Below are 11,233 nucleotides of genomic sequence, written 5' to 3' on the forward strand. Positions count from 1 at the left end.
AGTGATTACATGGCATAGTTTGATAATTCATATTTTAGAAGCAACAGAAGGTCCAGAAGAACAAAAAAAAAAAAGAGCAAAAGAAGAACAAAAAGGAACCTCAAAAACAATTAAATACAGTACAATTAAGCTCCAGAACATATTCAACAGCATTCAAGGAAAAAAGAAAACTACGGAGCTGATATCCATACAAATTGCAATTATCGTCTACCCTACAACATCAAGAAAAATAACTGATAGCATACAACCCACCGAAACAAGCCTGTCCAAAAAGAAACTCTAACCAACACAACCAACCAACCCTATATAATCAAATTCCTACTTGTCTACAACACCTCTTTTTTACTTCTTCTTTTTCTTAGGAGGTTGGTCTTCCTCTTCTTCTTCCTCTTCCTCCTCATCTTCCTCATCCTCATCATCATCATCCCCATCATCATCGTCGTCATCATCATCGTCACCCTCATCGTCCTCTCCATTACGCTCTCCATTGGCTTCTGGGTCTTCGTCAGAATCATCATCGTCATTCCCCTCCTCTGCATCTTCATCGTCATCATCATCGTCATTGCCACCTTCGTTGTCCTCCTCTTCATCTTCCTCATCATCGTCACCATCCTCGTCATCATCCTTGTTTTCTACAACCATCTCTGACTTGGTCTCTTTCAGCTGCCTGTCAGAAACATCAAATCCTTTAATCCACCAAAAAAAAAAAAAAAAAAAGCAAAAATAATTTTGTTTACATGGGTTTCCACCAAAATTCGAGATGAAGTCATTTTTACAAGCAGATGTATAGATTGGATTGCAACTGGAAGCGGGTTTGGAGGGTTCTGATCAATATGGACAAAGCAAGGGCTTGATGACACCTGTCAGGGGTTCCACAAAACAAGGGGCCAACGTAATCAGTTCAAACTTTTTAAGTTTAAACAATTGGCTATTCCTAAAGTATACCATGAAGAACCAATACTGTTGTATCAAATAGGCAACTACAAAAAGTTAATATTCTGAGAGAGCAAGAGACAGCTCTTTTGTTCCAGATAGCATAAAGAATTAAAAATGTACCTATGGATTGATTCTGGCCCTTCCAAGGGTATACCTAGATTGACTTGCAGTGATGCTATCTGTGAATTAAATTTACACAAAAAATTCATTTTCAAACCAAGAATAAGCAAATCAAAGCACACAATTTAAAACTCCTATGTACTCTAGTGAAGAAAACTGAAAACGGATCTGCAGCAGCCTTTCCCCCTAAAACCCCAACTACAGACACACAAAATAGAACCCCCTGGTACCATGTATTATTTAAGCTTAATAACCTGCTTGAGTAAGATTTAAGTCATTTAACATAGTAGAAGTTGGAAACTATCCAGATTTCTTCTCAAATTTGAATATTTCTGTGTCCTCCCAACCCTAACAACTCATATAAGGGAAAACTTTTGAAACAAATGCAGAATTTAAAGAGAAAAAAAAATTACTGGTATACTGTAATATCCAAGTAAGAAAAAATTACCAGGAATAGCGTCAATAGCAGAGAGCTCTGGGCAGCGAAGGCCATGAGATTGGTCAAAACCCTAACCCTAGTTTCCGGTCGCATCTCGCTTCGGCACTGTACTTCCATCCTTCTCTCTCTCTCTCTCTCTCTGTCGACAACTAAATTAGAAAAATTGAAGCAAATATACAGAAAAGACCCCAGAAAAGGCAAAAATTTGACAGAAAGGTAGGTGGAATCCCGTACGTATTTAAAGAAAGAGTGATGCACCGCTCCGCTCTAGAAAGAGAAAGAGATAGAGATAGAGGTGTTGTGTGCGCAGCGCGTTGGTGTTGGAGAGGCTGGATTGATTGTTTGATTGATTGATTGGCTTTTAATAGAGGTGTGCGCAGTCTAGGGTTTTGAAGGGTTTTATAAATTCTAGGGTTTTGTTGGTGGCTCTGTAATCTCTCTATCTGTTCTACTGACAAGTGGCTCCCACCCTCCCATTATCCCATATTCCCTCAAGAGTTGAGTTGAGGATCTAGGTCGATAGGTCGAGGTCGGATCACATTCACATCGCCAGGTTCCTACTTGGTCAGTCTCAGTCTCAGTCGTACTCGCATCGCATAGCATCGCATCTGCTCTGCTCTGCTGCTGGTTTGTTTTGTCCTTCCTATCTCATCTCATCTCATCTCATCTCATCTCATCTCATCTATTTTGAGTTTTATCCCTGGATCGTCCGATCACAATCCGGATTTTAATCGGATGGTCCAGATCTAAACTCAATCTCAGAGGATATCATGATCCGATTAAACGGACGGATGATATAATATAATATATAGACGCGTAACACGCCACTGATCACTGATGAGTTGAGATCTTCTGTTGGGAGTTGGGACTTTCGTTTCAAACTGGACGAATCAGATCTTCGTATATAGTAGAATTTTTAACAGCAAAGCGAATCAGACGGAGAAGATTCCAAGTCAGCGAAGAGTCTTTTAATTAATTAATTAATTAATTAATATTATATTAATATAATAATTGAAACAGTAAAAATCATACAACCCGCAAACGAAAATATTATAATGAAAAATAACAAACTATTCATGTGATTGTGATTGTGAGCCATGCATCATCATTTGCTAAATTAGCAAGCAATTGCATTGCATTGCATCCTTACCTTACAACGGAATGAACATGCTTCTTCATCCTAAATCCTAATTACAAAAGTAAATAATTGCAATTTCTATAATAATAATTTCATTTGTATTTGTATTGAGTTCGTTCGGAGTAACTTGGACAAAAATATAATTTCTGTTCAACGGGCGGGAACAAAGAAAGTGATAATATTTTGCCATTCCTTCAGACGGGAACCAAAATCTTATTTTACGCTGCCCAATTACATTAGTACTACATCTACATAACCTAACTAATCAATGAAGACTTCCAAAGTCAACACTGAAAAGGCAATACTAATCTTACAACAATTCCTTAAATCAGCAAAAAAACACCCAACAATTCCTCTAAATGTCTAACATTAATCCAACAATACAAAATACAATCAATTCACTTCCACATAGTCACCATCAACTCAATAATGAATTGACATAAATCAAGATACCAAAACAAGGCCACCAAATTATCAAATTCCTAACCAAACAGATGATAGATCCAATCCAACCACTATAAAAAAAAAACTACTTGTCTGTCTACCTAAAGTGATGCTACAGTAGTAGTAGCATCACTTCTTCTTTTTAGATGGAGGTTGCTCTTCCTCATCATCATCCTCATCGTCATCCTCCTCATCATCCTCATCACCATCATCATCATCATCGTCATCATCATCATCATCATCGTCGTCCTCATCATCCCCTCCATTGGCTTCTTGGTCATCATCAGAGTCATCATCGTCATCACCATCCTCGCCATCTTCGTCATCATCCTCATCATCATTACCACCTTCCTCGTCATCATCATCATCATCTTCGTCGTCGTCGTCGTCATCATCATCCTTGTTTTCCTCAACTGTCTCCGACTTGGTCTTGTTGAGCTTCCTGTTTATAATAATAATAATAATTAAAAAAAAATTCTTTAACCTTCTGCAAGTTTGATAAAGTAAAAACAGAGAAAAGTGTTTTGCTTTTGCTGTCATTCCACAACTAAAAATTGCAATTTCAGATAAAGTGTAATGGTATTAAGGTATCAGTTAAGATATCAATGAGATTCAATTACGTGCTAACATGTCAAGCACATGAGAATTAAAGGGAAAATGAACCTATACACAGAGGTCCACTTACAATGACAATGACCCTTTCTGACAAAAAAAACCAAAATTAATTAACTTTAATCTTATATAAAATATGATTAAGCCCTCCCTTCTCCTTCCCCTTTCTCTTCCTAAGTTACAAACTTCCTTACATCTGACATCTTACATTTTTATTTATGGTGTTTCAGATATCAGCACAGATCTGAAACTCCTAAACAACACTTTAAGCCCTTTTTTTTTACAATGCTCCAAAGCGAAATTGATACAGGTAGAGACACTCAACAGATTTTTTACACCGTGGCACTGTCACACTAGCCTTTGGTGAGGCCATAACCACTGATTTTGGTATAATTGTAGTCGTGGAGCAACCTGAGGCAAAGAAGCTCCTCCCTCAAGTGTTTGGACACAAATATGGAATGCAGCATAGATAGCTTCAAAACCATGATTCAAAGTATCGTTTGCTTATATTTCTCGGCTGATCGGGCACCCATAGCTGAACCCATTCACATACTTAACTGGTCGGGTAAAGGCATGGTGAAAGAAATGTTCATTGTGACCAATGTGGCCCACTGGCCTCTTCTCAAGCACCTAAAGAAAAGGTGTTGGTTCCGGTGTCTTTCATTGGGACTTATGGCTGAGGTGGTACAAGAATTGACCGGCTGGTTTCAGTCAGATGTGACTGGCTCATGGAGGCATTTGACTAAGGACCTGCTGGATTAGGTTCGCCCAGCCAGATCAAACTCCGCCAATGAATCAGATTGGAAGGGACTCGACTCTTGAGGGTTAGTGAAGGGCTGTATGTTTATGGGGATCACTGGAGCTGGGCTACCTTTGATGGAACACTTTTGTCAGGCCAAAAAATAACCGAGGCACTCGTTTCAGAGCTCGGCCATGGTGGCGTTTCAAGAGGCTGCTGACGTATTTAGTTGGGTTGTTCGAGGATACCGATCTCTGTCCCATTCATGCCAGGAGGGTTATGATTATTCCTTAGGATATTCAATTGGCACGGAGGATCGGAGGTGAAAGGGCTTGAAGTGTTTTTTTTATAACAAAAACAGAGATAAGTCTCTGTTTTCTATACTGAACGCTTAGGCTTACATAGGTCCAGGTTCTGAACTAGAACCTTTTAACATTAGTAGAAAAATCGATCTCACGCTAATTGAGACCTATAAGGAGTAAAACATAAATTAAACGGAAAACATACTTAAACCAATAATAAAAAGTAAGAATGCTGCTCAGATCGATTAGTTCAGATATGACCTTGACACATGTACTTCTTCTGCCGATATCTCTTTGATTTGCGTTCTCTGAAAATTCTGGTGCAATGTTCTCTCCATATTATGAAGTGAGTGATAAATACGACTTCTCTTGCTTTATTTTTATTTTTTTTACAAATCCGTGAGTTATGCAATCAAGTATGTATCTTCTCGCATGACTTCATGATGTGAAATAGAAAATTTGTTGACTGTCTCTAGCTGTATCAGTTTCATTTTGGAGCATTGTGAAATGAAGAGCTTGAGGTGTTGTTTAGTAGTTTTAGGTCTGTGCTGATATTTGAAACACCGTAAATAAAAATGTAAGATATAAAATGTAAAGAAGTTTGGAACTTAGGAAGAGAAAGGGGAAGGAGAAGGGAGGGATTAATCATATTTTATACAAGATTAAACTTAATTAATTTTGGTTTTTAATTAATTGGGTGAATATGTGAGTTATTGAAATTTTTGATGGTAAATACGTAATTATAGAATTTAGAGGGGGGAATACGTAATTACACAGTTTTTGAGTGGTATATATGAAATTCTCCCAAAAAAAAGGCTAAATTTTTCATTGATACTTGATACAATCCAGTAATAAAACAGTTGAACAAAACAGCACAAATATTCTGACTCTTCAAATGACAAGTGAGCAAGGTGAGAAAGAAAGAATATTAGGAATGGAATGTAGGTACCTATGAATGGGTTCTGGCTCTTCAAAAGATATAATACTGGCATCTACTTGCACTGATGCTACCTGCAAATATCTATCTTTATAAGAAACACAAATCACATTTGCAAAATATATATTTACAAAATTTAACAAGCACAGATTTGCTAACATCCCCTGATTTGACAACTGACAGCTAAACAGAACAAGTCTACTATTACTATTCAACAAGAAAAAGAAAAAGAAAAAAAAAAGAGAGATGAAAATTAAGGTACCATAAGAAGCATGAAGAGGAGAGATGCTTGAGCAGCGACGAGGCTCTCCGCCATGAGGTTGGTCAAAACCCTAACCCTAGATTCCGTCGCCATCTCACTTCGCCGCACTACTTCCATTCAAATCTATGAGAAGTAAAGAGAGAGAGTTGAAGGAATTATACAAAAGGACCCCCGAAACAATTAAAATTGCAGAGTCAAATATTTCCTTTGCTACAGAGAGAGAGAGAGCGCGCAGTGGGTTGGGATTGGGCCGATTGGGGCTTTTAATAGGATAGGGGCATTCTAGGGTTTTTCTTTGTGGCGCCTCAGGGTTTTACTGTGGCAACGACCTTCAATAACTTGGGGAGGTGTGTGTGTTTTTTTTTTTTGAGTCAAATAACTTAGGCAACGACCTTCAATAAATTGGAATGTTGTATTGTATTTGAGAGATGGCCCAATAGTGTAATGAACGGCCCAGACGGCCCAGAGAAGCCTGTTTGTTTATTTGAGAGGTGAGAGATAAAGAGAGAGAGAGAGCATCAATTCAATTATCTCTCTTCATCTTCCTTGTCTTAATTAGCGAAACCTACCTTTACCTCTCCCTCTACCTCTACCTCATTATCATGCTATCAATGAATCGCAATCGCATCCACCTTTCAATGAGATCAAATCTGAACTGAAGAATCCATATAGCAGACAAACAACAAGCAAGGCAGAATCGTCTGAGATAAGGTCAGTCCATCTCTCTCTTCCCAATTCCCAATTCCCAATTCCGATTCATTCAACTCTTCCTTCTTCCACCCAACACGCAAATCTATCAACAATCGGATCGAATTTAGACCTACTATCACCATAGATTGATTGATAGATTTTAGACCTACTATCACTTGATGCGATTGAATTGAATTCAGCTTTATCAGATTTTTCCTAAAGATTAGGCGTCTTTTGTTTCATCTTAATTTCATTATTGTCTAATTTTCTTTCTTAATTTTTAAGTCCTTTGCCAGGTATTTCTTAGTTTGATCTGAATGCAAGGTGATAGGAGCACTGAAATGACTTATAACCTCAGGTCTACCTCAAGCCGAACTGCTATGACTCTACCAGGTCTCATTTCTCTTTCCCTTTCATGCTTTTCTACTTTCAAACTGGCAAGTGCTGTACATGTACTCTCCAACTCTCTGCAGTGTTATACAAAATTCTGCTATTCTTTTCAAGTCACCGTTTAACTTTTTAATTGCCTAAATGGTAATTTATCTCTTTCACTGCCTGAAATAAGCAATTTACACAGCTAAAGTCAATTAATTAACTAAAATTAGTTTTTTTTTTTTGGCTTCTATTGATCTAAATTTTGTGGGTACCCAACTTGTATTTCCTCTTTTGGAAAAGACATATTTTTAGATTTGAAAAATTAAGTCTTTAGTCTTTACCAAATACCACATCATGAAAGGATGTTATATGATACTTCCCTTTTTGCAAGGGATTGCATGTAATTCAATAATGAAATCATTATATCTCTAAGCACCTTTGAAGAACACAATATATAAATTTGAATTATAATTTCAGGTGGAGGATCTAGCTCTGCCGACAATGAACATTTTGCCCCTCCCCAAGAAAATCGGCGTAAGAGAAAGAATACCTCCCCTCCTGCATCATCTTCTAATAATAATAGCAATAATACAACAGATGTTTCGTTAAATAGTCAACAAGCCTCAATGAATAATCCCGATACTTCAGAAACAGAGAATTTCGTCAGAAGCACCCGCACTAGACCTAATTATTTTGTAATCGAACTTGAAGATGACGGGTCTGATTCTGACCAGCCTTCTACAGACCCACCGACCCTGACCCGTTTACCTTCACCTGGCATGGTTGACCTGCCAGGGGATCCAGAAGAACCTAACGACGATATCAGTGAAAGAACAGTGAGGCAAACCCTAACCCTAGAAAGTAGAAGGGATAGGGAGAGGGAGAGGGAGGGAGAGAGAGACAGATGGTCCCGGTCGGACGTGGACTATTCATCACTGATGCGGGCTCTTGTGGCAGTGAGAGAAAGGAGTGAGGAGAGAGGCCGGGTTCTCTCTGAGGTACAATAGATGTAACTTTTTACTAATTTGTTTATCTGTTGTTTCATATCTCGTAATAGTGGTTTTAATTTTTTTAAAGACTTGATGTTGGTGTAGCGTTTGGGTTTGATAATAGTGTCTATTTACCAGATGTACAGTACATGCTAATCCCCTCTCCCCCTCCAACAGCAGAGTTATCTTTATTTATTTATTATTCTTTTTGCTATTTGAAGATGACTAGGATTAAGTAAATTGGTTAAGGTTGATCAGTAATTGAGACCAAATTTGGCTCACTTGTAACTTAATTGAGGCAAACTTGAGTTATGTTGATTACAAAATTAGCGTTCTTTGATGCTGTTCATATGACTTCTTAGAAGGCCCAGTTATAATGTATTAAACTAACTTTGTTTTTGTTTAACTATTTCCTTTTTCTTTTTGCAACAGCTAAGAAATGTGTTAGATATTCTGAGGAATTCAGATAATGTTGGAAATGAGGTAAGGCTTTTAACTTTTGATAGACCTCAAAAAAGGAAGAAAAGGCCTTAAACATATGTATTGTCCCAGTGATTGGTATTGAAATATTTCATTTTGGTGCTAATAGTTGTTAGATATATTGTATGTCCTGTCCTGAACGTTCATACATTAGGGAAAATAAATAAAAGAAAACTTGAACTTCCGAGAAACGAGCTGCATTTAGTATGGCACTATACTGATTGATGTTACAAAGTATAGTTTTTGTGTCAATATTACACACAAGTCCTTTCTCTTACACATTTACTAATCATTATTAGCACCCAAATTTAGAAAATATTTCAGTACCAGTTACAGTCATTCTGAGCTCTACAATAATTCATAAGCAGTAGAAAGAGAATTGAAATTCATAAATTAAAACTGATCGGCTAGTTTTATCCCCGCTTTTTTTTTTTACTCTCTCTAACAGGATCTATTATTTGTGCACCGAGTAATGTCAATGGCTAGAGGAAGTCTGTTTGATAGGCACAGAGATATGAGGCTTGATGTGGATAACATGTCTTATGAGGTACATTCATTTCTTTTGTTAACGAATCATAATCAAGCGACATGAAAAGAGAGGGGGCTGTGGGCATGAGATGAGAGAAAGGTAATGAGGCTCCATAATTTTATTGTGTAACCTTGGTGATTTCAATTGAAGTTGGTGGGGTTAAAAAGTTTTTGAACACAAAGGAATAGAATAATAATATTTTCTCATTACTGGACCAAAGTAGATTTTAGGCCCTGATTAGCCTGTGAAAATAATAAAATAGTAATAGAAACGAGTGATAAGTACTGGAATAATTCTTGATTTAGACATTTACTGCATACATACTTGTTACAACTTGACTGGGTATGGCGTATCTGTCTATTTAATAATTTCTTGTGCTATTAATAAAATATTGTCCTTGGGTAATGTTACTTGGTCACTGGAGGAGATGATGTTTCGACTCTCATTTTATCTTATTCCAATTTTAGGAGTTGTTGGCATTGGAGGAGAGGATTGGGAATGTTAACACAGGTCTAAGTGAAGAAAAGGCGATGACTTGTCTGAAGCAAAGCATCTTTGTTCCTTCCAAATTATCTGATTCTGTCATTGAGCCTTGCTGCATCTGTCAGGTATTTTTGTACCAGTAGTTATGTTACCTGTACCCCTTGATGCTTATCTGCTTTGTGTTTTATTGGGCTTTTTGGAATCTAATCGGGGGCAGCAAAGATTGGTACTCTGTATTTTTAGGTAATTGTACGACACAAAAACTTTCCCGTTGTGGTTTAGCAGTGAATTATGCTTGAGTAATTTGGTAATAATTTATTAATAACAGCACCTAAATAGAACAATCACATTTAGTTATTGCTTCAGCCGGCACTGACCTATATTGCAGCTTGTCTGTACTGGTTCTTGCCGTTACTGAAACAGCTCAATAATTAGAAAAATTGCATTTGGTATTTGCTTCATGTTCATTAGCTGATCAGCTTTTTCTAAAGACCCATAATAATTTGCCACATTTCAATAACAGTTTTTACCCATAATAATTTGTATAAAGACCCAAAAATAACAGTAACAAATATTGGTTTAGATTTCTGTTTTTTCTTTCTTAACTATTTATGGGCTTCGCCTCAGTTGGGTCCTTTGGAACCTGTCAAATTCTAATTGGTCATATAATATAATGGTTTGATCACATTGGTTTGTCTCCCAATGGATTTCATCTGATGGCTCTATCATGACGGACTTAATTTTATATCCAGGAGGAGTACGAGAAAGGGACTGAGATTGGTCGACTTGAGTGTGGGCACGATTTTCACCTGACATGCATCAAACAATGGCTTTCTCACAAAAATATGTGCCCTATTTGTAAAGCTGCAGCCCTAGATGATTAAGCTTTCTAGCTTAGGTTTAGGGTTTTGTAACAATGTAATATGTGCTATATGATATCTAAGTCGTAATTGATGCTTTCTTGTGCTAGCACCATGTGGAGTTCACCATTGGCCACTGGAAACTTGGTACTTGCATAGTAACCCCTGAAAATATGTAGTGTAGATTGGTTCAAATGTGCCATATTTTTTATTGTCCTTCAGTGTGTAATAGTCAGATTTTCAGGGGCTTATGTAAAATTAGATTTTGCGATCCATTCTTTTCTCATAATTCGTAAGTCAAAATAGCTCTCTTGCAAGGATTAATTTATGAAATAAACATTAGTCTTTCAGTCATTGAGGGCTATTTTGTAAATCTATGCTAATACCAAGCTTTGAAAGGAGCATATAAAAATAGGTAACTCTCCATGGTTCTAAGAAGAAGCTCATTAAGGATTTCCATTTGTTGGAAGATTTTTTTGTTTTGGGAAATGTTTTTTAGTGTCTTGTTAGAATCAAAATTTGATCTGCTCAAATATTTCTTTCATAGATTCATTAGTAATGTTATCTTCGCTATCTTTCTAATATAGTAAAAGGCTATTCACTTTTTAGTACTCTGCCTGTCTTACTTGCAATATGTTTCGTACATGCATCTATATTTCCATCACCCTGTTAATTAAATTTGTACGATTGTTTTTTGGGCATCTGTTTGTGATAATATGACGTGTTCATCTTCAAATAATAGAATTATATTTGTGTTTGAATTGCGTTATGTTTGGGACCGAAATTCAATTGAATTATGAGTGGGGTTAGCGAGGAGAGCTATCAATATAGGTCATATCAGACTGAGCAGTGAATGGAGCATCTTTTTTTGTTGGAAAATAATATTGTTAAAAATAGC

The 11,233-nt window shown here is 36.9% G+C and overlaps 2 protein-coding genes across 3 annotated transcripts; one reads left to right on the forward strand and one right to left on the reverse strand.

Moving 5' to 3' along the window:
* Positions 1-95: 95 nt before the first annotated feature.
* On the reverse strand, positions 96-6,120 carry LOC144550655 (uncharacterized). Its single transcript, XM_078298639.1, has 7 exons — positions 5,930-6,120; positions 5,680-5,741; positions 3,210-3,519; positions 1,730-1,971; positions 1,505-1,622; positions 1,057-1,115; positions 96-667 (listed from the first exon to the last, which is right to left on the reverse strand). The coding sequence occupies exons 1-7, from the start codon at positions 6,044-6,046 to the stop codon at positions 343-345; spliced, it is 1,233 nt and encodes a 410-aa protein (XP_078154765.1). The 5' UTR covers positions 6,047-6,120; the 3' UTR covers positions 96-342.
* A 309-nt stretch (positions 6,121-6,429) lies between these two features.
* LOC144567838 (uncharacterized) lies at positions 6,430-10,936 on the forward strand. Of its 2 annotated transcripts, none has more exons than XM_078318031.1 (7): positions 6,430-6,640; positions 6,916-7,012; positions 7,472-7,992; positions 8,416-8,466; positions 8,912-9,010; positions 9,460-9,600; positions 10,228-10,936. In XM_078318031.1, exons 2-7 carry the CDS (start codon positions 6,937-6,939, stop codon positions 10,357-10,359), a joined length of 1,020 nt encoding a protein of 339 aa, XP_078174157.1. In that variant the 5' UTR covers positions 6,430-6,640; positions 6,916-6,936; the 3' UTR covers positions 10,360-10,936. The 2 variants fall into 2 exon arrangements, with proteins under 2 accessions (XP_078174157.1, XP_078174147.1); XM_078318021.1 differs by having other exon boundaries at positions 6,458-6,640; positions 6,905-7,012.
* The last annotated feature ends 297 nt before the right edge of the window (positions 10,937-11,233 follow it).

The sequence above is a fragment of the Carex rostrata genome, chromosome 2, assembly GCF_964058835.1.
Source record: "Carex rostrata chromosome 2, lpCarRost1.2, whole genome shotgun sequence".
Taxonomy (NCBI): domain Eukaryota; kingdom Viridiplantae; phylum Streptophyta; class Magnoliopsida; order Poales; family Cyperaceae; genus Carex; species Carex rostrata.

Bases quoted from the DNA above. Each gene is read 5' to 3' on its own strand.
- LOC144550655 (XM_078298639.1), bottom strand. From the start codon at position 6,046: ATGGAAGTAGTGCGGCGAAGTGAGATGGCGACGGAATCTAGGGTTAGG. The intron at 5,742-5,929 runs GTACCTTAATTT...AGATATTTGCAG, and splicing joins TCCTCTTCATGCTTCTTATG to GTAGCATCAGTGCAAGTAGA. The intron at 1,972-3,209 runs TGATGCTACTAC...AATATGGGATAA, and splicing joins CTCCATCTAAAAAGAAGAAG to TGGGAGGGTGGGAGCCACTT.
- LOC144567838 (XM_078318031.1), top strand. From the start codon at position 6,937: ATGCAAGGTGATAGGAGCACTGAAATGACTTATAACCTCAGGTCTACC. The intron at 7,993-8,415 runs GTACAATAGATG...TTTTTGCAACAG, and splicing joins GAGGCCGGGTTCTCTCTGAG to CTAAGAAATGTGTTAGATAT. The intron at 9,601-10,227 runs GTATTTTTGTAC...TTTTATATCCAG, and splicing joins AGCCTTGCTGCATCTGTCAG to GAGGAGTACGAGAAAGGGAC.